Source organism: Anarhichas minor, unplaced genomic scaffold (assembly GCF_050575085.1).
Source record: "Anarhichas minor isolate MPS153535 unplaced genomic scaffold, ASM5057508v1 ptg000027l, whole genome shotgun sequence".
Lineage (NCBI taxonomy): Eukaryota > Metazoa > Chordata > Actinopteri > Perciformes > Anarhichadidae > Anarhichas > Anarhichas minor.
The window spans coordinates 22,821,545-22,849,083 of record NW_027466473.1 but is presented as its reverse complement, the minus strand read 5'-3'; the positions used below and the strand labels follow the sequence as shown (position 1 = coordinate 22,849,083).

The window sequence follows — 27,539 nt, the reverse complement described above, 5'->3', positions numbered from 1 at the left end:
TGTGCGTTCGTCATGTCTGTAGTTATGGTTCTGCAAAGCGAGATAAGTGTTTTTTCTCGTCACATTATTTTCTGTACATTGACTGCATGTATCTCAACGTTAGAAGTACCAAGAACAGTGAAAGTATTTCACACAGCTATGTCGTACTACACAGTATGACTTGTGTATGCAAATAGACAAGATAGAAGAAGGCTGAATTCATGAGATATATATTCATTGGACAAAAAGGAAATAAGGTATCATCACTGCCCGTGGATGAATTACTGAACGGGCCTACCGGCCACAGGGCCAGGGGCCCAAAGTGTCGGGGCCCTGGACTACAAAATGTAATTTAAAGAGAAACTTGCCAACAAGGAACAGCCTCAAAAGGACCACAAAGAAACATAAAACGGCTTCACAGAGAAACAAAGACACTCACAAGGATAATAAATCGAGACACACAGAAAGACTACAAAGAGACAAAAAAAATACATACAGATCCAAAACATCTGCAAAGAGAAACAAAGAGACTCACACCAACTATGGAAATGGGCAAAACAATTAGAAAGTGACACGAAAGAACTACAGAGAGACACAAAGCAACAATAAAATGAGGCTAAACAACTCGGGCCTGCATGTCTGTGCCTCGTCTCATATACGACACATGTCACATTTTAAGTAAATACAAGATTTGAACTTTTGCAAACTTCAGCGCGTGAAGCTTGTATTTAAATGGACTTGCTCCTCAGCCTTTATGCAAATGGCTCAAGAGATTACAAAGCTGCAGCAGATCCACCAGGAAGTGGCAACTGCAAGGCTCCATTCTGCAAAATCATCTTTTGTTCAAACAGCTTTTTCTATGAAAGAAAAGTCGCAACCTGATCACTTGAAATTGACTTTACCCTAGCGCCACCAAATCCTCAGTGTTCTGATCTCCTAGTTTACAATAAAAGCATGAATGATGTGAATCTACGAATCCTACAAACAAACATCAGCCATTCACCTTCTCACTGTAGCTCGCCTCATGCCAACATAGGAAAAAAACCAGCATGTTCCATTTCAGATTCCACAGAGTAACACACTGCCACTCTCTGAAGCTCCTCTCGGAGAGCTTTCCTCATCAAACGGCAGCACAGCACCAAGACGGTCTCTTGTCATTGCGCTTTGGTTCTGCTGCAGCTTTTTTTCCATGCCTCACCACATCGCCTCACAGCCATGAAATTATCCAAAGAACTCCTCGCTGCAGGAGGCCCGTCTGTATGGAAAGATGCTCCTCTGTCATCGTTCCAGTTACTCGGCTACATAAGTGCAGAACAATTACGGGCCAATTTACAATCCTACACCTCGCTCTGAAGAAAAGGAAAAAGAACGTTGTAGCTCACTCACTCTGAACTTCAGCAGTCCCCCTGCAGCTTCATTAAAAAGAAAGTACCAGCCTGTCAACCGCTGACAGGTGTTTGTGTGTGAGCCTCCAGTCTCCTGGACCTCGGACGCAGCAGCCTGGAAGCCACACAACACTCCGCTGGCTTCCACAACACTGCTCCTAAGTGGTTTCTGACTTTGCTAATTTGTTTTTCTTAGCTTCTAGCTGATCTGAGGTCTGTGTTATATGTCCCTGTGTTGAGATGAAGCGCTTTCTAACTTATCTGTCACCTAGAATGATCTGTTTGGATTCTGCAGAGAGATGCACACAGCAATAAAACATGAACCAGTACACAGTTTGATATACAGTATATATATGTCTCATTTACATCCTCTCTATTGAGTGTAGTCATGCCTTGTCGTATCCCTCCCCGTCATCCCTCAAATAATAAAGATAAAAAGCTGCGTGAAGAGTCTATTTCTAAGCACAGCACCTCCCTCCGCAGAGAAACGAGTTTCCTGCCCTTATCATTGAATCAGACGGCGGCTCACTATTCAATTGCAGATCCAAGACCTGTTTATCCTGCACCGCCTACACTACAACCTACCTCAACACTCCACTGCAGTCTTTCATTCTCTTCCTTCTACAGCAGACTGCCCTTTCATTGCCCGCTACACCCACACATTCACGCACACGCACACACACACGCACACTGGCTCTGATTGAAAGATGTTTTTGCTCTTTTGTATTCATTATCCATGTTTGTATCTGTTTCCATGCCGCTGGTTATACATTTAAAAGGTTTCATACAACAACACGTCTTCATTTTTAATCCCAGTAAAAAGGAGGACATCTTAAAAACTGAGAAACACTTTATTTCTATTGTTCAACTTGTCACTAAATATTGATGAAATGTCCAACAGACTTCCCCACAAGGCTATTCAGAAAGGATGAAGGGAGAAGCTGATGTGTCATGGCAACTGCAAAAATCAATTGTGATTCATATCTTATCTTATCTAACAGTTAATACTGCTGCTGTCAAGTCCTGGATTAAACCATTCATTCGTCTGCCTTTTGTCCAAATGGCGTATTGTTAAGTTTGTGTGTCCTCAGCTCAACCTCTTCCACTCCAGCAGTCTCTACCGCAGAGACATTTTTGTCTTTTTAAAGGGGGGGGGGGGGGGGGGGGTCAACATTATGATGGCTATTCCCATGCTATATTATGTCTCATAAGTTGCTGCAGCTATTTTGTGGTTGATACAATTTGTTACATAGATTTACTGAATTAAAAAGAAATGTACCCTCAAGAATCTACAAATTCAAATTTCAAAAATCCCTCCAAAATACCACATTATACCAAGACCTTGAGGAAAACCATAGAAACATTCATGCTTTTTAAATTCCTCCTGAAAAAAATGCACTACAGGAGTGCATACTGTATTTGTTTTGTCATGTTTTTCTTGTGTAGCACATGGGCTACATACACACAATTACACTTAAATCCGTTAAGTAACTTCAGTAAAACCTTTGACTTTTAGAGATTTTTGAATAAATTCCAAATTGCGATTGGATGGCGAGTACTTCCCTTCAGGAAACTGCTCACAAACCCTCTTCAATATACCTAGAAAAACATCCTGTGAATGCCCTCGGTCTCTAGTTTGTGGTTGTAAAGTTTCACGAGGCTGTGATTATCCAAGAGGTCACAACGTCAGAGTTTCCACAAAGGGTCCATATAAAATGGCGACTATGGGGACGAACATCATTACACATGAACACAGATGGGCTCATTTGATCCTCAAGAGTTTCGGGTCCCCAGTATGAAGAAAAATATTTTTAGAATTGAAAAAATAACACATTTCCCACTTTTTTTTTGTGGAAATGGCCGCGCCAGCTAAACGTTAGTAGGTGGTATTACAGAACAGAACTAGCATGCTCATTTCAGTAGATACCTCTGCAACACAAAACATACACGTCTTCTAGCCAGATCTTACACTTTGCACATATAAGGATGCCATTAATTTCTCTTTTTTTAATAATTTTAGCATCTCGCCACGTGGAGGCGTTAACATTGTATGTGTTGAGACTTGGACTTAGATTCTCTGCCTTTATCAGAGAATTATTTTAAAGTGAAGTCAGCAAATCAAAGCCTGGTTTTGTAACTCCGACTGGTTTTATTCGTCTCAAACCACGATTCACTGAAATGTAAACGAGTGAACAAACGAGCGGCGACGTTATCTTGAAAATGACCGTGTTATACTTTGACTTTATCCGCAGAAGCATTCAGCAGCACTCGGAGCTGTGGAAAACAAACTAACACAGACTGCTTATTTTTATTGTTTGACTTCTTGTCTTCGCATGTTCATTTAATTGCTTCGACTTTAATTTCACATGATCAATGTTATCTTTCTTCTTCTGCTCCACCCTTTTCCTCTTTTGCATGCTCTCATCGTCTCTGTGTGTTGCTGCTTTATGTGTGCTGGGGGGAAAAAAACAGCTTCCTGTCCCCAGATACAAGAAGGTAAGTCGCTGAGATAAGCTCAAATCCCAACCAGTCCCTACTAATCAATACTTAGTGTTATCCAACCAACATCCAGACCCAGTGAGCCCTGTAGAAACCATCCCCAACCCTTAGATAACCTCCTCTATGTGTGTTATTCTGCTGGTCCCGTTCTCTTCTGGTTGTAAATGACTGCATGCTGTAAATAAAGACTCACCAAGACGAGTCGACTAATTAAAAGCAAATACTTTAATAACAAATAGTGACAAGAGCGTGCAAAGCAATGCAGTGATTGACCGAAAGGTCAACCAATTTACTGATTAATTAAAAGGTAAACTCCTTCCATATACAAGAAGCTGTTACGCATCATGAATCAGTGTTGTTCAGGTAGTTATTTGTAATTAGTTGTGCTCATTTATATTTTTGGTTTCACTGAACCTAAATCCATTTCTTCTGCTTACAGTAGCCATTTGTCCTGCCTTACCCAGAAAGCCCTTTAACAATATTCTATCAAATTAATCTGTCAAGGTCACATTTAAAATCGTTCTTTGATTAACATATCAATCTGAAATAGATGAAAATATGTGTAGAAAACTGAGACCATGCCCCAAACGGGCACCGCACGAGTAGATTTTGAAGATCTCCTGCTTTTAACAAACTTAAAAGAAACTGCCCGTCTTTCTTCCACATTAATAGTAAAATATCATTCCTTACTTCCTTTACTTTTTAATCAAAATTTCCCTTTGTCAGTTTTTGTGGCAATCACGTCTAAAAAGCTCAACGTGCCCGACAACTTGTGGAGCCTTCAACCTATGTGATGTCGTAATGTTTGGGTCATATATCCTCGTGCCAGTGACACTACGATGAGCACAAACACAGTTTAATCTGGATTAACACAGGTTTAAATGAGACGGGACAGAACTTTACTATTCCCGAGGGAAATTGTTGTGCGGCAGTTGCAGCTCACAGTAGGAAAATAGTAGTGCAAATAGTACATTAATCGATGACGGTGCCTGTCCTCTCGCCTCAGCACAAACACCTTCGTTTGGTGACAGAAATTTGCAAACAGGTGCGGACACAAGAATAGACTTGCGCCCGAGGAAGACTGCATTTAAAAAGCGTCTATGTTTGGCCGCCTCACCGAGAGCTACAAACAAAACATGCAGCAGCGGTCCGATGGCGAGCAAGTGACCCTGGCTGTTTAGAAGCTCGTTTAGTTTAGTTCCCTGGCGACAAAAAAAAAAAAATCACAAATCAGCCCGTCTGCTGTGTTTTTGCACAAAATCAATGACACGCCATCAGTGACGTGACTGACATTGAAACTAAGGTTTCCCAGCATGACCCTGCAACACAGCCCCCCCCCCGCCCCTCTCCTCCTTAAGCCTCTCCATCATCAACGTTGACATTCATTGGGGATGAATGGGACCCATCTGCCGGCTCTCCGTATTGCCTACTTCCATCACTCCGCGGTCGCCTCAAGTCGCCTTGACCTGAGCACCTCCACTGATCCCAGGTGGCCCCTGAGGCATTAACCCCTTCTTTAACATGACTGTGTCAGCTCCCTCTGGATGAGATCAATGCCCCGTCTCATCCATCCTGTTATCTGCTGCCCCTGGTGATTGATGCCCCCCCCCTCCCCACCTGCCTACCAGGCCAGTCAGATATGGTAATGAAGACATATGCCCTGGCTGAAGAAGAGGCTGATCGCACTGTGGAAAATAAGCACCCATGTGGGACATACAGCTTAGAAGATAGACATGAAAAGTATTAACTCAAAATAAACGGCTTCATACATAAAATACACTTTATGGATTCATGCATACATTTACTTTACAAATAGAGAGTACCATAACCTTAAAATATGGACCTCTAAATTATAAACCTATGTTGTTTATGTACGAAAGGTGTGCAGTAAAAACATAAAACTACTGTAGTGTCTTAAATCATTACTAATGATGGCATCAGTGGCTTTTTGCAGCGGTGCTTCTCTCACTGGGACCAACCTAGTCGTCAGAATTAACAATTAATTATGTTGGTATTATACATTTCTGTGAACCACGGATACGTTGAACGTTGCCATTTCTGAAAAATAAAAATCATGAATACCTCGTATCACGCTCATGCTTAACATTATGGAATAATAATCAGTTTAGGCAACAAAACTACGGTTACGGTTAGAACGCACCACAACAACGCAACCACGCAACGCAACAACGCAGCAACGTAACGCAACAACGTAACGCAACAACGTAACGCAACAACGTAACGCAACAACGTAACGCAACAACGTAACGCAACAACGTAACGCAACAACGTAACGCAACAACGTAACGCAACAACGTAACGCAACAACGTAACGCAACAACGTAACGCAACAACGTAACGCAACAACGTAACGCAACAGCGCAAATATGTGACGTAACAATAGTAACAACGTAACTAGCGCAAAGACATAACTGACCTTAGCGGATTTACTCACATAATAACGTTACATAACAAGCATAAGGTCAACGTTTACTTTTGGTTTCACACAGGACACGAACAGCTTTCTCCTCCGTGAAAGTCCTGTTTGTTTGACTTTTCCACCACCCCTCCCAAACATCCTTACTGGACTTTCTCGCTGGTTATACTCGTTATCACACCACCTAACTTTCCAAAAACGGTTGCTTAACATATGATGCAATTTGCTCTGACAGAATGCAGAGACGTCCACATTTAATGTATTTGTAGTTTGAGGAAAATATACAATGCCAACATATTTCCATGGCCCCTGGGCTGTAATATCATGATGCAATAACTATGTTGCAGAGTGAGGATAATTCCTAAGATTTGTGTCTAACTGTAAAAGCTTTGGACACCATTTGCATAACGCTGTACTCACCAAAGTGGTGGCTGCGATCTGAACACATCACTACTACACTGACAATGTCAAATGGGTTAAGAAACACAAGTAGTCAGACAATTAGACAGATTGTAAACAAGCTAACAGAGTTCATCTAAATCACTTTGTTTAGAGGTACAACTAAATAAAGCTAAACCTAATAATCCCTCATTGTACAAGAATACTGTGTGCACACTACTCACTTAAACTGGCTTGTGTGTCTCATGCTGTCTAGTGTTTGTAATCTCTGTTTTTAAGGTCTGTTGCTGCGTATTTTATTGATCGTTCTGTTTTAAGCTCTTATTTTTTATTTTGTTGTGATCTTGTTCATTAAACCTACTTACTTACAACGAAGGCAAGTCAAAGTTGATCCAGTAATTCTGGTGAAAGGTTTGAGTGATCATTTTACTCCCCAGTTTACTTTTCTTTAGGGTTATTTACATCCTGTCTGACCTCATCTGACCTCATCTGACCTCCATTTTTTAAATGATCTGCCGTCGTCAGATCTCAGCCAAAACTACAAAAATAACACCAAAGTAGTAATAACCAGAACGGTTTCAAATAACACAATGAATTTACTTCGAAGACTATCCTGAACTAAAGACCTTAATGTTATAATTAGTGAGGCAATCAACAGAAACATGTATATCTCTATATCTTTACAGTCAGGGACTTTGAGTCTTTGTACTAAACTTAAAACAAATCAAATCAGTTGTTCGTCATTTCCACCTCTAGTAGTTCTCCTAAGTTACGAGTACTGTACATGCACGGATGCATATATTATATTTCTCCAACATAATGACGGTGTCGTGTACAGTGGTTCATACGATTGAGATCAGTAGATAAAGTCTCATATTCAGAGTTAATAAAGCTGCATGCATGCTTCCTGCAGTATTTGAAAGTGGCTTTTGGCGAGCATACTCTGTTCATCATCATGTTTTCCGATCAACTCTAAACCGGACACCACCACACACTCCAACCCCACTTCCTCAGAAAGATGTCAAGGAAGCGCATCATCTCCCAAACAAAGGGAGCTCAACTTCATTTCACAGCATTTAAAGAGGAGCTGTTATGAGTGAGTATGTGTGAGATGGGAGGTGTGTGGATACACTGATGCATGTTGCCCATCTGCCTTTCGCAGTGGTCATTTTTTTCCCTCCCCTCCAACCCTCAGTAATTATGATCAACCGACTATTCACAGTGTGCTCTCGCAATCAGCTGCATGATGCAGCTGTCTGTTCATTCCGGTCCAACCGCACAAAATGTGCCTCTGCTTTAAATGATAGCTCAGGTGTCTGCCGGAGGCAACAATAGAGGTAAATGAAGGCAGCACAATAACGCTCTCATGGAGCCGCCTCGATAACCAGCGTCGTGAGGAAAACACAGGCGAAGAAAGTGCGGCGGAAAATCAGCAGGAAATTAAGGAGGAGCATAGCGGAAAATGAAAATCAATGAACAAGGAGTCGCGGGGAAAGTTACAATTTTAGGTGCTGGGGTTTGTTTTTTGCACAGAGAAAAACAAACAAGTGCTTGTATTTCAGATCAAGCACGTGATGCAAAGCTGCATACGGTGCGTGTTTAGTTCACCCAGGCTGCTCCCCGGATGAGGGAGGAGAAAATAAGAAACAAGATTGGGGAGAAAGGGTCACGGCCGGCGCCGAGATTGGAGTCGCAAAGTGAATGTTGACCGTGTTCAGCAGATTCCCTCTCCCAGCTCTGCCTCGCTCTTTTATTTTTAACATTACTGTCCTCAGTGTGGCAGCAGACATGTCTCAATACATGCATCTTTTAGTTAGTTATTTCTTTTACAGTTTTTCCCTTTTATGGCGGAAACATTGAACATGAACCTTCAAGTAACTGAAATATTGTGTTGACGTTTTGCTCATGGCAATCAGGAGGTTAGATCTATGAAGAACTTTGTGCTCACTTTGTGTGGAAAGTGAGACAGGGTCCGTGTTTCAAGAGGGGTTGGATGACGACAATCCTTACTATTTTCATATGTCATCCACGTAATCATGAAGGAGCAAGTATGAAGCACACACGGGGGGTGGATGGGACCAAACATCTTTCAGTCAGTAGACTGAAATTCTGTGTGAAACGAGAAGTCAATGTTGATTAGTCACGTAATTTGCGTGATGTAGTTACGACACTATCGTGGTTATTTTAACCCAAGCGACAATCTTTTCCTAAATCCAACTAAATATGTTTGTTGCATAAACCTAACCGAGTTATTTCCTGTGAAGACAGAAGTTTATTTTTAAAAGACCATACGAGAGAAAGAATTTACACGTCAACTTTCCGTAAGATCTCATACAAACCATTGTCTGAGGATACGTTGCTTTGTGAAGGAGTCGGCATACAACGGGTTAATGGGACTTGGATGATGCTGCAGTTGTGTGAGAGTTTGTGAACTGGTGATTTGATATAGTTTTGCTGCTGTTAAACGTTTAATTCATCCAGACTTTTCTGTTTTCTGATTCTCCACACACCATGGAGGCGTTAGAGGAAAACAAAGACTTCTTGAAGAATTGAGGTTCACACAGTGTGATTAATTGTATAAATGGTCATTTTGTGGATAAAGTGTTCATTTAAAGCAGGCGAGAGCATGGATTGTGTTATTGACACATATCAACATACAAACAGCCGCCAACTCTTTTATACAGATGACAGATTTGACTTTTAATTAGATTATTCCACTGTCAAGACTCCTCGTGGTTTTTATTAAAATTATCACCAAATTGTGGTTTAACACAATTCCATGTGATTAACTTTGTTTTGTTTTTTACAGTCAGACTTAAGACAAAGAATCACAACAAGATCCTAGAAGGACGAGAGCTGTTCTATCTAACAACAGATGTGATGAAGTGATGTCTTACTGCACGCAGACACAACTGTCTCCGTGACAAACCTAAATGAAATCAAACAGACACAGAGAAAAGCTCCACTCATCTAGTTAGTACTTCCTGTTGGTCTGTTTCCATATAGCCTCCTCTGTCTGGACTCCCACTCTCCTGTCAGGGATCCAAGTACATCCAACGTGCTATTAAAACGAGCACATGTACATGTACGAGAGTCAGCTGAAGAAATTACTGTCACCACGGTTCTCTGTTGTGCAGACAGGATCTGAAGCCGCAGTGTTGCCTTATCAGATGAGCGTGTCATTCTGCTGCCAGTAATTCCCGCTGAGTGCTGTGCTTTGAGCCGAGCTCCTCTATTAAGCCTGATAATTGTGGGCGAGTAGACGTCACATTTGTTTTGTTTTTCTCTTTCTGACCCATTAAAGAAAGAAGCATAAAGACTGGGACCAATTAAAATAATGGAACTGGGCTTGAAAAAAAAACGAGGCTTTGCAGCTCATTTCGGTGATGTGGAATCTTCATTATTTGCCAGATGAGAGGTGAAATCTTTGTATCGTAAGATGATAAAGCCATGAGGTTTTATGAGCCTTTTATATAATTTATTCCACGTACTAATACATCACAATCAGCTTCATTGTACGTGTACCAAGACAAGGAATGTGACTCTGGGTTTAGGTTGATCTCAATGTTGGTAACGCATAAAACCTGAGGAGGAAAAAGATAAGCGACAGAACTCCCCTTACTCACTGCAATCATTATTACATTCTGAATATCTACAAAGAATAATAGAGATGGGGACATATTGGGTTTGGGTTAGATTTAAAGCTGTGCCATTCCACATCATTTTGGACCAAGCAACAGACGAGGGATCCCTCTCCAAACTGCTAGATTTTAAAAACGATCCAACCAAAAAACAAAACAGTGTTGCCAACTCTTTCAAAATAAAGTAGCGAGCAGCACCAGCTCCAAAAGTCACTAAATCTAGTTAGAAAGTCGCCAAGTCGGCAACACTCCCAGCCCGTCCCTTCAGGCCTACCCTCCATAGACATTCGCCCAAAATGATCATTATGAACGTAAACATGGCTGTTGTTCGCCCTCACATCTGTTAAGCTACAAGCTTGTGGAAGACTCCGTAATCAACGGCTGGACTTCTCTCAGTCCTGCAACAACCACAGATAACAGATTTATTTTTTCTTTCTGTCAGAGCATTTGATTCATTGCTTGCCGTCAGGATGTAATGAGAAATTTTAACCATAATATTAAAAAAACGTTGTTGAAGAACATTACAGACCCTGCCTTTAAATAATTATTTTTAATTTAACATATCACAGCCTTGATTGAAACATGTATTCTTCTTTTCCATGTAAAATAATCCAGAAAACTTTAAAATGATAGTCCGTTATTTGTATTTGTTAACAAATAAAATAAAAGTTATGACGATGCGATCACTAATTAATTCAAACCAATAGGACGTGGACATTGCCATCTTCACTCTGAACTCACCAGGATACACCCCCACATTCACACTCCCCCGCCCCTATATGTTGTGCATAGTGTCTGTTTCTGTGTCATCGAGTATGTTCTCTCTCTGTTGATTAAATAAAGACAGGGAGGAAACTGGAAGTGTGGGGTTTGACAGAAGTGCTCATATAGGAGGCATAGATGATGACAGCAGGGCTGAAACAAATAGATGAATACTTGAGTACGAAACGACAGAAAGACTATCGTCTGTCCACGGTGGACCGGTCTCTGCTGGAGATTCTGGGTCTGTCCACGGTGGACCGGTCTCTGCAGGAGGATCTGGGTCTGCACGGTGGACCGGTCTCTGCTGGAGTCTGAGCTGAAGGAGTTTCTGGTGAACCTGCATGATTTCATCTGGTTTCACCAGAATCCGACCCGGTGGCTCCGATGACTAGCATTAAGAATAATTCTATAGAAACAGACCATCTTCTCTCTGATGGTCTCTTTACTGATGGAGGTCTGATAGAGGACCAGGACTACACTGAGACTGGTTCAGAACCAGTTAAACGTTCCTCACAGTGACTTTAAGGTTGTTTGTTCTTAACTATATTGGTTGTAACAGTAACTCTGATTTGATTATGGAAAATAATCGTTTAAGACATTTGTCTTATTGATATGTTACATTAACACACATATCACAAACATTGTGTTGAAACCTTGACATTCGAGTTTAAGTGATTTTAAAGGAAGGGTCACACTAATATCCTTTCTCTATGGGCTTGTATTCCGGTAGAGAGTCAAAAACAAATACATAAATACATAAAGCCAAAAGCAACACTGACAAAAAGAAGAGGAAACTCCTTGTGCTGTATGGGCAGAGCTTCTGATGTTTCCATTTCCTCTGCTTATTTCCTCTACATCTCATCCTTTCACTTTACTTTACTCAGTGGCACCCTCGTGGTGTTTTATTTATTTGGTCATTATACGAGTGACCTTTACTTCCTGCTCCCGCTTTGAGTCGCATTGATTTGCTCCTCAAAGGAAGGTAAAATCTCTTTTCTTTTACTCACTTCCCCTTTTCACTGAAGTGTTTCTCAGGGTGAGGTGAGGTGCTGGACTGAATGCCTCAGAGACAAAGATCAGATGTAATGATTTACAGCAAAAAAGATAGAAAGAGTGTAAATTACAAGGAATGAAGGTGTTGAGGGAAACTGGACAGAAGGCCAAACTTCTGTATGCTCCTGACATTTTTATCGGATGTCACATGCATGCATGGATGGATTACTGAACGGACCTATTGAACACAGGGGCCAAAAGTGTCAAGGCCCCCCAGGACTTCACCTACTAAATGTCACTCAAAGAGACACAAACCAACCAGGAAAAGACCCAAAATGACCACAAAGAAACCTAAAACAACTACAAAGAGACACAGAAAGACTACAAAGAGAAAAGATACAAAATGACCACAAAGCGACATAAAACTACGAAAAGGCAGAAAGATTACAAATGTGTCTATGTTTGTACATACTGTGTTTGCCATGTACAGATCCGATGGGTGAAGACCCGATGTATGTTCAGATGCCATTATTTTTCTATTCATATTTAAACAACAATTAAATCAACCACTGTCTGAAATGAGAATAAAGCACCAATAAAAAGAGTTTTGAGGAAACCAACACTGCTGCCTCTAGTGGCTGCTAATGAGGCCATTTAGACTCTCTGTAAACCTCATACCTCTGTTTTGTGATGTTGCAGTAACATTGTTTACACACTGTGTTTACTTCACAGGGGCTCAAGCCAATGGACCACAACGGGCTTTCTGACCCCTACGTCAAGTTGCATCTACTGCCCGGAGCCAGCAAGGTGAGCACCATGTTCATGAATGACACTGATGCTCCATGACCGTTCTTTGGATTTACTTTGCCTTTTCATTCTTAGCCTAGCTTAGCATAAAGACAAATGAAAACAGCTAACCTTGAGTGTCGAAAGCTCACACATTTTATTTATTTTATCTAATCAGAACATAAAGCTAAATATAAAAACTACTCGACAGAACCATGCTAGCTGTTTCTACTGGCCTGCAGTCTTTTTGTAAACGGATAGTTTGGATGTTTTAAAGTATTTGTATGAGCTTCTTCTCCATAGTCGGTGTTCTGCTACAGTATATATAGAAACAGACAGGAGAACCAGTACGAGAGCAAAGCAATGTTCTGCTGCGGACGTATTTTAGACATCTAAAAGAATCGATATCAGTTTAAGTGAACGCTATTTAGACGGGCCACTAAAGCTGCTATCAATGCTCTCTTCAAAGTCTCCATTAACAAAAACATGTGATTTAATAATCGCAGAAGACCCGAGTTGCAGGTCTACACAATAACACAAACTAACTGATGGAGGCAGACGGAGACCAGCAACTCCCTTGTTCTGAGAGGTAAAATGACTGTTTTCATCAATGGAGTCCGTTTGCTTTGAATAGAGCATAAATGACTTCCGTGTCCTGTCAGAAATGTATTTTATGTGTCTAAAATATGTTTTGCGGCTGCCCCCGTCCACAGCAGTACATTGCTTTGCTCCATCTACTGTAGTAACACACGGAGCATGGGTAAGTACCTCATACAACCCTCTAAGCATCAAAGCTATCCCTTACAGCGAGGCTGAAGAAGTCCAGCTCCGTACATAACACATGAGTTATACAGTATCAAGCTTCTCAACTCACTCTCCCGGAGAAATCCAAGTGTATTTCCCGACATGTTGAATAATATTAAGTCATGAATTCATGATCACAAAGAAAATGATCAAGTAGTAACAAAGTCGTCCGTGACCACTTGGTGTCTTTCCAGTCCTATCATTGGCTGTAAATGGATTCAATGATTTGGGGTTTGATGGGTGAAGTCTGAGTATTCAGGGATACATACTGTACATATATTAGTGCTCAGTCCTTCTTGGTGGTGGGTTTTTTTCCTCCAGGGAAGTAAATAGACCCACATGAGGAGAAGGCTAATAATCTATTTCATGATTCAGGGAGCACCACAGTGAGGGTATCTCAGTGCAGGGCTTCATCAATGTAAACAACATTAACTGGCTGATCTAATGCACCCGCTCACTAACGGCCGGGGAAGGCCGTGCCTCTTATCATCGTGCTGTGCGAGCCAAGCTTAGGTCTGCTCCATGTTGCAAGTGGACGCGCTTGGAGAGACGGAACTTATCTGCTGTGTGAGAGCCATTCAAAGCCTGCTTGGGTCTCCGAAAGCCAGAACCCATCAACTGCTTTTTCCCACCAATATGATCCCAAAAACACATGTAAAATGAATCAAAGATGGGAATTAATCTGAAGTGTCAAATGTACAAAATGCCTCACTAGTTGACAGTGAATTCTTTAATTTGCTTGCGTCTGCCAGGAGGCCATGAGGTTGATTTAATCCTTTCATTAAAGTCCTCAAATCTACTATAGATCTTGTGAATGAGTACACTCCACAAAAGCAGCTTATTGAAAGCTGAAGCTGTGTGATTATCCATCTACCTGCCTCACATCTCCCTTTCTTCTCCCTCTCCTACACCTTTTCACTCACATCTCATTTGTTCTTTTCATCTGAACTTTGTAATTGTTTAGTACCCACTTCAGCTTTAATGCGTACGGTTACACAGATATGCAGGAGACCGATGAATAACCATGTTACTGTGTGCTTTACACATTCCTAATGATGTATCATCGACTGGGGGTCATTCTTCAAACTAAAGGTCAGTGCGAGACAAAGAGCGTGCGGCTACTCTATACAATTAAAGGCAAAGTGGAATGAAGCGTATCAAGTTGGCTGCAGTCACACTGTCCGTGGTGAACTATAATCCAAGCCTCTTAGTCACGACTGCTAAGCACCAAAGATAACGACCAAAAAGCTCAAATTAACTAAATAGAAATGACTCCATTGTTTGCGTGAAGAAACAATGGAATCCTTTCTATTTTGGTCATTTTAGCTTTTTTGCAAAGTATTCTGTGTGCCTTCAAGTCCGAGATGATATCTGTGCCACATTTAAAGAGTTCCCCTCCAGGCGATCCTGAGGTATCACATTCATGAGAATAGACCTGACGGACGGACAACCCGAAAACTTAGCTCCATAAGGTTGTAATGCTCACTACACACCAGAATATATAATTGTTGGATGGATTTAATATTTAATAAAAAGAAAACTTATTATATTCTTAGACTGCTGCTACTATTAGAGTGAATAATGTGAAGGTTTGTCTCAGGGAAAGAGGAAAGTCCAGGTTTCTACATCGTCAGCCTCGGCTGTACTAAAACACAACAACTCTTCTTATGATATTAATTCTTATTGCATTCTCTACGAGGCTGAGGTTATTCTGGTTCTACATGCATCCGTTAGATCTCTGCAGACAGATGGATACGGTCATAATGTCAGCCATGCATATGCCACCCTTTATTGTGAGCACTGACAATGCGTTTGTGTGACTTTTATTGTGCAGTGTATGTGCAAAGAACAGTGTTAATTAATTACCTTTTCAATCGCTTTTGTATCCAACTTGAATAAATGACTGTTTGCGTGCCTCTTTGTGACACAACTTGTTTTCTTGAAATTAAAAAATAGACTAATTAGTGAGAATGCTTGGAGAGAGTTGTGATTATTAGCATGAGAATGTGTAACTAGCCAATCAGAAAGTGAGATTAGAACCGAAGGGCTGACAACTGAAATTAAACCGTAACGTAATAATTGTCACACAACACATGGAATAAAACAAATCAACAGTCTGCCTGCTGCTGGTTTCAATTGGACGACTTCTCCGCCCCTTTAATCAGTGAGAAATCAGCCAACCGTCTTAATATCCATCCAATAGATCTGATCCAGAGATGGTTGCTTATATTCATCACGACCTGAGGAAGATTAAAAGGATTTCTTGCAGCAAAGTGTGGTTTTACTGAAAAAGTGCAGTTTACACATAAAAAAGAAATACTGTAGAACCTACTTATGAATGTCTGACTGTAGAAATAGTTTGTGCTTGCGCTCCACAAGGACACACAAGGGAAATGCATCACTTGGAGGAATTAGTTGAAAACACTATGTACTGCACAGATAAACTCAGCTGCTGTGCCTTGAAAGTAAATGACACATAATTACATGAGCAGTGAATCATCCCTTCATTTGTTCTTGATGGACATTTTAATTGATTTCTCACAAGATAATTGCTGTTCGCAGTGTTAAAAGTGGGTTTTGAACTATGATTAATTTATTGTTTTAGATTATTAAATCCGATGAAAACATCAAAACATCGGTCCAATGTGAAAAATCACTCTTACCAGCACCTCTGAAGTTCAATAGTTAACGTGGTGTTTATTCCATGCACAGACTGAAACATAAAAACAACAAAGCTGTGTTCTAAATCACACACTAACGTGTGCTACATGCTCAATCAGTATTTACTGCAAACTGCCTCATAAATAAATGATTAAGTGTGATTTTAACAGCAGTGTGTGCTCAAGCGATGGCCGCAAAGGTTTTAAAGAATCTCGTGACGGCTCTCAAATCTCCAAAAACGATGGAAGCCCATTTCTAATCAGGCATTGTTTGTATAGACTGAGCACATGTTGGGGATCTAAACGGTTACTTTGTCAACTGAAAACATTAAAACTCAACAAAGTGCACATATTAACAGCTTCTAGCCTGACTGATACCCGGCCATCTGTCAACATCTGTCTTACAATGTAGGAATGTACAAAAATAAGACGTTTCTGATTAATCGAAAAATCTGACTTTACCAGAGAACTTTGAGCGAGAGTTGGTTCGACAGAATAAAAAACAGACCGGAGGTGTTTTGTGTTGGACGTGAGCACTTCTCTCACTATTGAAGGCTTTAGATTTGACCATCGTCCAACACTTATGTCTACAAAGGCTGAAAGATTCACACACTTATCCCCCCCACACACACACACACACACACACACACCACCATGCTGCTCCAGCTCTCCATCCAACTCCATGTGGATGAACTTTCCACGTGCAGTTTCTAAGCCGATTTAAATGTACTTTTAACCTTTCTTACAATTATTTTTTGGGTATCTGACAAAAATGTTGGCTGTTCAGGAGAAGCCTGGTGTCTGCACTTTAGTTACTTGAGATCATTTGTCACCCACATAGTCTGACCGGTGTCGCATCCCCCCCCCCGCCCCCAATGATTGGTTTGAACTAAGGGCTTTATGTGTCCTGCTGTGGTGTATTTTTTTTATAAAATGTCAGATTTTTTCACTGCTGAGTGAAATAAAACTCCATGAGAGCATGTGGCTTCTAGGGATTTGCCTGGCGTCTCAGTGGGAGGCGTCACAGAGCATTTTGCATATTCCTGTCAGTAAAAACAAGATGGCGTCTCCCCCCCCCCCCAAACCTCGCTCTGACATTTCTCTCAGCTTGCTCTCAAAATAATCATTAGGCTCGGTCTAAGAGCCTCATTAAGACCCACTAAAGAGGTCATAAGTTCTGCTTGCACTCTAATCAGAAGTGAAGTTTCACGCTCCGCTGCAAAGCCAGATCACAGTTCCATCTCCTTTGAGACCACAATCACTGAAATGCCTGTAATTGTTCCAGATGAAACTGTCGATTACTCACAGGAGGCTGTATGGAATCAGGACTTTTTCACAGAGACCGCGAGGTGATTAACGGTCGACAAATACAGTAGCAGCAGAAAATAAGGCCATTCATCATAATATTGCAGTAACAGCTTAATTGTGTGGCATGCTGTTGTTGATAGAAATACATGACGTACACATTCCGCACCTGATGAAACGTATTTAATTGTTTCACTTGATTGTTTTTCAATACCTGACTTTTGTATAAGAAAAGAGGTCATAAAACAGGTCAGAGACACCAAACAGCTCCTTTTTATTTAAATTACCTTGAAATGGAGTCCATGTCTTATCAGTTTATTAAGTTTCTAAACTAATATTCCAAACACTGGTTATTATTCCTTTTATCCAGCAGCAGCTGCTGGTCACTATGATGAGTTGTGAATTTAACACCAGCCAAGTGTCAAAAGCTCCAACAGCGAGATCAGCCGCACTGTTAACTTTATGGTGACATAACCTCAGCGCTACACCGCGGTCGGCCTTCGCGGAGCCATTTGATGTTTCACTTAACTTTTGAATAAATACCACAGATAATATAAGTGTGACATGGGACTCAAACAGTTCAGAACCAAAGGGTTTAAGAAGGACCTGCTGTGATTGAAAGTGGGTCACTGAACTGTCTGATACAGTAGTGTGTTCACCTGCAGCCAGTTGATTGTCTGTCTGTCTCCCCCCCCCCTCCTTCAGATATGGGGGCCTTGTAAACTAGTTTGAGATGCAGAGGTCCATGCCAAAATACTGCAATAATTGGCTTGAGAGCAAAGGCTTTTTGAACCTCGGCATGACTGCAATGACTCGTGACACCGGTTGCTCATTTGTAGCACCGGCCTCCGTCTGTGAGCAGGTGGTGGTGAATTATTTCCGCTTTCACGCATGCTGATTACACGCGCAGTACAAGAGAAAAACTCCCGTCTCTCCTGCAGGTTCACACTTTATCGATTTAATTCACTTATTTCTTCACCCCAGTTAAAACCAGCGGCCTTTCAAACCGACATGGTGTCATTTCAAGGATGGCTTTAATGAAATACCTGTCACAACTTCAGGTCAACCCCCTTCACTGAGATGTACTGACATCCCTGTCCACAAGCATTGTAATGCTATTGATCACGTCTTCTGCTTTTTGCCATCCTGCCAACAATCCACTTAGAATATAACACGGTGGCCGTTTAAAATAATTAAGATGCCCCCCCCTACAGTTAGAAGACCTTGACCATCAAGGATGGGAACATTGCTTTAGACAGTTATCAATACTACTACTGGAACTAAGATCATCTTTGTGTTACATGTTAGTGTTGTTGTCGTGCATCTACGCTGGGGAATTCTTGTAATATTCACTCCTGCAGTACTGTTAACATTAACTGGAGTCCACAGCGTGTCCACTTCTCTAACCCACGTCCAATGCACAGCTGTAAATGTCTTTACTCTGTCGAGAACAAATAGTTCAGCAATAGAAAGTACTAGTTCGTTTGACCCATCTATCGCCCCAGCACCCTTATGTGGGCTTTATCGCTTCTTATACAACGTCAGCAGACACCCCGGGGGGCGTACCGGCTAAATGAAATAAAATGTGAAATACTAGCCTGCAAACATAGTCTCAAGGGGACAATAAAGTTTGCCGTCTTGGTTCGTATTACAGAGCATTGCAATGTCTTCTTGTAACATTGTCCATTCTGCACAGCGTGATTGGTTGATGTCTTTTTTTGTGGTGCGAAAGCTCAGAAAAATCGACCTCGTAGAATAATAGGATGTCCCTTTTTTGCCGTGTAATATTCGCGTTTTTGTTTCAAAGTGCTCGTGACAAAAACTGATATAAAAATATATATTAATGTGCAAAGTAAAAGCCCCCGTTGTCTAAAGGCCTTTACACCCGTCATAGTCAGCGGCCACTAGATGTCAGCGTCATCGTCTTCTATTCGTATCGGTTGATCGATCATGTGCATGGATGATAACGGCCTTCTGAAACTACCAGTCGGCCCCTTCCAACCCACAACCATGAGGCTGATGAAGCCTGATAACGCCCGTTCAATCTTGAAGGCGCCACAGTGTTATTTGCATTCGTGTTATCAGCCACAAACACATCATTTTGAATGCTCGGTGCATCTGTGTGTTCAACACCCTTCCTGTGGGAATCACCCACTGATTGAGGGAGAAACAGTCAGCGAGAGCCTTATTACGAGGATCGCTGCCATCAGACTTGTAAATAAATCACAACCAGCTTATTGTTTAAATTGCTTGTCACGGCCATTTTTAACACCTCGCTGGATTGCAATTGATGCAACTCTGACAAAGTCAGTCAGTGAAAACGCTTTACAACAGTCTGGTGCTTATTAATGCACTTCTTGATAATCTGTCTGACACACCCATGACAGATCTAGAAGTAGATACACCACAATAACGCAGTGTCTGTCTGTAGATCTGATTTTCATCAAAAAACAGACAGAAAAGTAAAACCATTTAAAGAGGAACTGAACACTTCAAAGTGTTTTTTATATATAAACTATACATATATATATACATATATGTATATACATGTATTGTATTATATTATATACAGTATATTGACATTTCTCGCAAAATGTATAAAAATGGGCATTTTGGGGTTCAAATTGTCTCAGAAGGCCATCTACTGTTTCAAATCAGACCTAATTGTCAAGATTAATTCTGAGATAGACTCGACAGATTGGGACTAATTTAAGTCATGACATAAAAGAATGTTAACAGCCACTAATCAGCATCTATCGTTCAGTAACCACAGTGTAGCGTTACAATCACAGCACGAGTCTGTTCTGTGACTGTAGATCAATCACAACATCACAACATCAGGTTTAACGACCGATTATCTGGAGGTACCGATGTGTTTTCCTACGCTGTGACAAAGTGTGTATAGCCGGAGTGTTACGTTTTCTCAATCACCGCTTGGCTCGTTCGCTAGCGCTCGTTAGCTTGCTGATTGAGTAGCAGACGGACGCGCCGGAGACGGAGGCGCTGGGGTTAGCCAAGCTGACCTTGAGGTCGCTACAGCCACGACGGTCCATGAGGCGGAGGGACCCAGAAAGCAGCGCGGACTAAGACCCGGTGGAATCCTGGCCTTAGTCTCAGCTCGGGTCACTTTTTCTTTTTTTATTTCTGTTGTGGATTGGATATTGGAACCGGCTGTACTTGAACTTCTCTTTTTGATAAATGGTGCATTATTCCACTTTTTTTTTTACCTCTTAGCTTTCTATTTATTTTCTATGGATCTTAAGATGTGTCGCTTGTCTCATTGAATGCATGCATCATCATTTATCAATGACGTGCGGTGTTAATTGCCTTAGCTGTGTGTTCTCAGGTGTTGTTCATGGACAGTATTGTTGCATTGTTTATAATTGGAACATTGTTTTCTCAGCAAATGTGGTGCTGACAGAAACGGGAACAGATTGAGCATGAGCGGAGCCCTCGTAACTATCTTATAACTTCATTGTCTTCCTGCGTTGCTTTGATTACGCCCGTCACTTCATGTAAATGGAGTCTGCGGTTTGTTTTTCCTTCCCGAGCTGGTGTTTGCATGCGTGCCACCAGACGTCAACGCATTGACAAATTTCCACGAGGGCGGAGAGGCTTTGTACATTTTTAGGGGTGTTTATATAATTCTGGCAACATTTCAATGGATATTTGACACCTGAGGGATGAGCTCTCTTGAGCGGTAGGAGGGGAACCAGCAGTTAATCAATAAAGATGTTTAATCCTGTTTAATGACCAACTTCTCCGTTTGTCTTTCAGGCCAATAAACTTAGAACCAAGACCCTGCACAACACACTCAACCCTGTCTGGAGCGAGACCTTGACCTACTACGGCATCACCGATGAGGATATGGTCCGCAAAACACTCAGGTAGGCTACTCTCAACCTAATGAATGCCCAGGATGAGGAGAAAGACTAAAACTACTGGAAGGAAACAATGATGGGGAAAGAAGAAAGGTGGAAGGAACACCAGGGAAAGGAAAGGAAAGAATGAGGGAAAGGTGTGGCAAGAAAGAAAGAATGGAGACATGAAATAAAAGGAATGAAAGGATGGGAGTTTATTAAAGGAATGGAAGTAAAGGACATGGAGGAAATAAATGAATGGAAGGGGAGGAAAGGAAAGAAAAGAAAAGGAAAGAACACAAAAGGGAATGGGAGGAAAGATAGGAAGGGAATAAAAGGAATGGAAGTAAAAGAAAGGAAGGAACTGAGGGAGGTAATTAGAGGAATGGAGGGGAATGAATGAACGAAAACAAAAGACATTGAGGAAATGAAAAAAGATAAAAAGGGACAAAGGGAAAAAGAGGGAAGAATATTTAAAGAAAGAATGAAAAAGAGTGGAAGAGATAAAATATGCTTTTCCATGTTTCTGTATATTTAAGCGTCAGCTGCTTTAGATTTGTGTTGAAAGGCTTCAGACTCCTCCGGTTTCTCTTCTTCGTGGCTCCTGAGATAAATCACTGCATTACAGCCTGTATGTGACAACAGCCATTTCATGACTTATTCATCCCGCGTATTCTTCTTCACTACGATCTATGATGAGTCTCGGTGCCGGGGCGAACCGGACCGCGTGATCCCCCCCATCAGTTTAAGGGCCGGGGAAATCCTTTTGTTTGTGTAATCTCCCAACAGCACGTTGTTTGTTTGAGATAACTTCCTGTTTTTGGTTATTTAACAACACCTGAGAATAGACTGCAAACCTGCAGCAGAAACGTCTGCTTCTCGTGATAAATATGACACCGTTACGCAATGGAAGTGTTACTTCACTGTTCTTTGCTCCTTTATTTTTACCAAAGTGTTAACACTGTAGTAGAAGTAGGTTATATAATCAAATGCGTAATCACTTTTGGTAGCTACAGTACAGAATATGTATCCCAATGATAGGTGGGCTGCATGCTGTGGAGGATTTCATTTTGCTTTAGTTTTCTGTTTAACCCCCAAGAATCTAAGAAACTACTGTGTGTGTTTAATGTGCTGTCTCCTAACCTACAGCTGTGACTTCCGATTCGTGCCGGGGGCTCATGATATTACCCAGCAGTCTTGTATGTTTGTTGCACACTGGGAGAAAGTGATTGGCGTAGTGGCCATGCCATTTTTAGGCTGTCAGGCTGTTAATCTTTCTGTCGTGCGCTTGGTCCAGATCAAAATATCTTAACTACGATTTGATGGATTGCCAAAAAGGTTTTTGCACAAATATTCATGGTCCCCAGAATCTGGACCGCACTGACGTTTCCTCTGGCGCCACCATGAGGTTGACATTTGTGGTTTAGAGGAATATACCTCAGCAACTACAGCAGGGATCAGCGGCGCCGGCAGCCATAATCCATATCTCCTTTGGTGGTCTTCCTGTTGCATATCGTTACTGATGATGCTGCTTAATGAGGTAATCCGTTGCTTTTGCGCTTACATTTTTATCGCACGATTCTCTGGGCTATGGCTGCTCATGCACCGGCTCACCGAGGCTGAAGCCCCGACAGTGAAAAAGTTGTTTTTGAACGAATGTGGATTGAAGCAGAATATTTCGTAAGATAAAAACATGTTGTGATGCTTGGAAATGATCACATCTCTCTTTTTTTTCGATAAATTTGGACTTTTGGACGCAATGAATAGACATGCCAACAAAACAAAGTGAGAATAAAAAATCTGCGCAGTATTTAAATGTAGATTTATTGGATTAATGGCTGAGGAACGCTCAAGCACTCATCAATTCACCATCGTGATCAACATGTCATTCAAATTAGATTGTATTACTTCTAATTATTTCAAATGTAATTATTAATTCTAACATCCTCATTTCTTGTAGTAATGTAGTAAGTAATTGTTGAATCACTGCTATTAACAGACGCTCTTATCAATGCTTTGCAAATATATTATGGTGATTGTGTTTTGCAGAGCAGAGAAAAATATGCATTTTTACTGCACCGAGTTCACAACTCACACAACCTACTCAGATAACAGCTCCTCCATTAACCATTGAACAATACTGTGAGAAAAGCCTCCACATTCCCAGACAACACTGTTCATTTCTTTTTTTCTAAATTAAAATTTGAATTCAGCACCACCTGTCCATGCACTGTAGCAGATAAGTTGTTTTTTGTATCCGTTGTGATTCTAATTACACCGCATCCCCTACAAGCTACAGTGCTAATACTTATCACTCATGCTATCGGCTGCATGTTTTTTCTCTGCGTGTCGGCTGATTATACGGCAGAAAAACACTTGAAGCAAACAGCATTCCACTACAGGAGCCTGACGAAGTGTGAATCATGTCGTGTCAGGGACTCGCCCTCTGCATTTATTGAAGACGTAGATCTGCCGAGAGCAGCGTATTCCCACACCAATAATTGACATTCATTATAAATGTAATGAAATGGTGGCGAGGAACATAGATCTCCGGTCTGGAAAGTTAAAGTGTACCGTATATGTGTGCTCAGTGGTTGTGAATCGAGAGCTGCCTTTGGGTTCATCCATCGGTCATTATCTTTCCTTCGCAGTCATACTGTGGAACAGAGTGGATCTTCTTCTTATTGGTGATTGAAAAACACACTCGCAAAACATACACTTGAGGCTGTTGTCATGCATTGAAAACAGTGTTGTCTTTATGCGTTCGGTGGAAACAGATAGAAAATGATCACATTATACTAATAAGTAAACAGACTAACGGCACGACGGCACATTTCCATTCAAGCTGCACTAATTGAGTAAATAAGATCAGCACAGCGAGATATGTTCAAGTTAAAGTCGTGATTTGGTTTTTAATGACTCTGAAATGAGCAGAACATCATTTTTCTATCACCTGAAATACCTCTCGACTTCTTCAACCTCTCACTTTAGAATATTTAAAGTCTTTTGATCCAAACATGGCCGAGTGCTTCCTAAAGCGTAATTATCCCATCGTCGGCTGTCATGCTGATCGAGTCCGACAAAAGTCTTTTGAGCTGCTTTACTGCAGAGCTACCGGTGTTTTGCTTCAGTGCTGTGGAGGCCCAGAGAGTCGGCGGGGGCAGGTTTATAGTGACGTGAGGAGTTTTGGTGAGAATTGAATCCCTGTGATGGAGGATGATCGACTCCGGGTGGAAAATGACTGGTTTTATGGTTTACAGCCTCCCTCTCAGCAGCACAACTTTAACCTGAGCCTCACTTCATTCTCATCCTTCTCCCTGCTCTGCTCTTCTCCCCTCAGGATTTCAGTGTGTGATGAGGACAAATTCCGACACAACGAGTTCATCGGGGAAACGAGAATCCCGCTCAAGAAGCTGAAGCCCAACCAAATCAAAAACTTCAACAACTGCCTGGAGAAACAATTACCTGTAAGTTCAATGTATCACACAGATACTTTCAGGTAGTTTCAGGTGGTTGTGTTTAAAAAGAGCAACTGTGATCAGAGACAAAGTTGGATAAGTACACAGTACTTCATTTAGCAACAAGTGTTACATTTAGCTTCGTATTTATTGTTCACTTGATAACCTTTGTTCTCAAACCTAATCATTTTTTTTATCAATATATTTGTGGCTTACTGCAATGTAGCCGCACTTTCTTAACTACCCCTGTAACATTTTATTCAGGGTGTTGTAAATGCAATACCCAAGTAATTTTTCTTATTGTCAAGGGATTATTATAACGATAAAAAACAACATTTCTAGCGTTTCAGTGTTGTGTAAATACAAAAATGATGCTGAACCGTTGCCAGCAAATCACCTTTTAAATAACACTGTTCACAGGAACAGCATGTGATTGGAAACTAATTGAAATACCCAGAAAAACTAACATAAAAGCTTAAATCTGAACCCACAATTACGTGCTGGTAATTGCAAGAAGAACATCAGTACAAACAACAGCATCCGTGAGGTTTTCCTTTGGGTTCTGAGCCCATGAGTGGGGAGCGGGAGTGGATTATGTGCGGTGAGAACATGGGAGTGGAGTGGAGTATCATTGAACTGTGATTGAGCATCCTTTTCAAATTGCCTACACAGTTTATGGTTAGAAAAAAACAGGAATACTGTGTAATTCTGGATCACCCATACACAGAGCACTGCTTTGTGTATGCTCCTCTCGTATGCTTTGTTGTCGATGTGGGAGTGTGAAACAGCGTCCAAAAACACAAAATATGCTCGTATGAAACAGCCACGGCACATTCAACAGTCTACACTCTGATTTTGTCAAGGTTTACTTAATGTAAATACATGGTATACTTCCAAACAGACTATATTTCACATGGTTTTAATTTGTCTACATGACTACAGAGTAATAGTGCCAGAAGACGGCAGTGATGGTTAAAAATCCACTTTCTTTTTGTGTGTGTATGAAATCATTGGTAGTTATAATTTGCAACAGCTCTCTACACCTTTGTGGTTTAATTAAGATTATCTGTGAGGTGATGACAATAGGAATAGATTCTGTCAGTGCTGATCCCTCACTCAAGTATTTTCATAGCCTCCACTACATAAAGCACATCCTGACACGATGTTTCCAGCTGAATCCATACCTTCACCGCGACTAAATGTGAAAATGATTTAGAAAATTGAAGGTAGACCAGCTTCAAATAGTAGCTTTTCTACAGCTATCAACAGCAGAGATTGGATGGCTTTACTCTGCACATGCTGGTAACTCTTATACTGCACATCTATTCAGGAAGCAGAACCCTGGAGGAGGTGTTACTGGGTCTGGTAGCTCAGACCATCACCACATGCAGCAGTGGCTTTTAGAGAAGCTGTGGAGCAGATGTTTGTGTCAAACTCCATAGCTGTTGTTTTTTTTTTGCCATTTTGGAACATCCTGTCAAATGTCTTACCCTAGCAACGGGTGAGTATAAAGCACAGTATGGCCATTTTCTCATAGAAATGCTTCAAGGCAAAGGGAAGCTATGACGGATGCTGGTTACAGAGAGAAAAAAGGAAAGACAATTTCTGCTCCGCTTGCTCTTGAAGTAGCAGATAAGGAGTTCCGACTCAACACAGGATGTTCTGGATGCTGTGCTGAGGAGAATATAGCACGGGCAATTTAATCATCTCATGCAGCAGCTAGCAGTGCCTGTCTTAAGCCTCTTTCCCACTGGACAAGCACAAGCTAACACCCGCTAACATCTGGCTTCTGTCTTCTGTCTTCAAGGCTACAATCAGCATTTGTTCCCAGGACAAATGACTCTGCAGTAGTGACGGGTATTAATGCACTTTGGTTTTTTGGAACAAGACCAGACCATCGCAGACCAGATCCACTCCTTCCGCTCTCAACTTCACAATAAAAGCTGTTGACATTATTCACAGGCAATATTTGGCATTTCTGCGTTGATTATTCATCACGCCCGGGGTGTTTAAAGAACGTTCAAAAACATACAATTAATATGCTCTCCTCAAAGCCAGCAGACTCCAGTGAGACAACTTGTCATCTTACCTCGCTGATCATCAAAGCACACTTCATTAACTCTCTTTGTTAGACTTCCCACTGTTTTAACAACCACCAACTCTGGTTTGAGAGTTTAAAAGAAAGACAGGAGCACATATAAATAAAGAAGTAACCGTCGTAACATTTTCACTATTTACCAACTCTGCTTTAGTTGCCTATGTGACATCTACCATGACACGCCAATGCAACTGCACGGCATTCACACTCGGAAAAGAGTGTTTCGCTAGCTCTGATTTTGGAGGGAAACGGGTATTAATGGTGGTTTGTAAAATAATTACAGGATTTTAAAGTCTAAAATTCTAAAAAAAAAAAATTTAAATCTACCAAAAGCGTACCATTTTAAATTGATTTATCTTATCTGTGACCCCTGGGAATTTATAGTGCTGCTTAAGTTTTTACATTAAAACGCACCCTTGAATGAGCTAAGAACCTTTAGGATAGCGCCTCCATTGTCACCACAGTAAAAAGAT

At 41.2% G+C, this 27,539-nt stretch overlaps 1 protein-coding gene across 1 annotated transcript in view; it reads left to right on the top strand.

Annotated features, from left to right (window-relative positions):
- The window catches only part of doc2b (double C2-like domains, beta), a 100,360-nt gene that overhangs the window by 56,360 nt on the left and 16,461 nt on the right, over nucleotides 1-27,539 (top strand). The window contains exons 3-5 of the mRNA XM_076102314.1: nucleotides 12,828-12,902; nucleotides 21,428-21,537; nucleotides 24,851-24,977. Of these exons, the coding sequence (XP_075958429.1) occupies nucleotides 12,828-12,902; nucleotides 21,428-21,537; nucleotides 24,851-24,977 (312 nt within the window). The remainder of the gene's footprint in view (nucleotides 1-12,827; nucleotides 12,903-21,427; nucleotides 21,538-24,850; nucleotides 24,978-27,539) is intronic.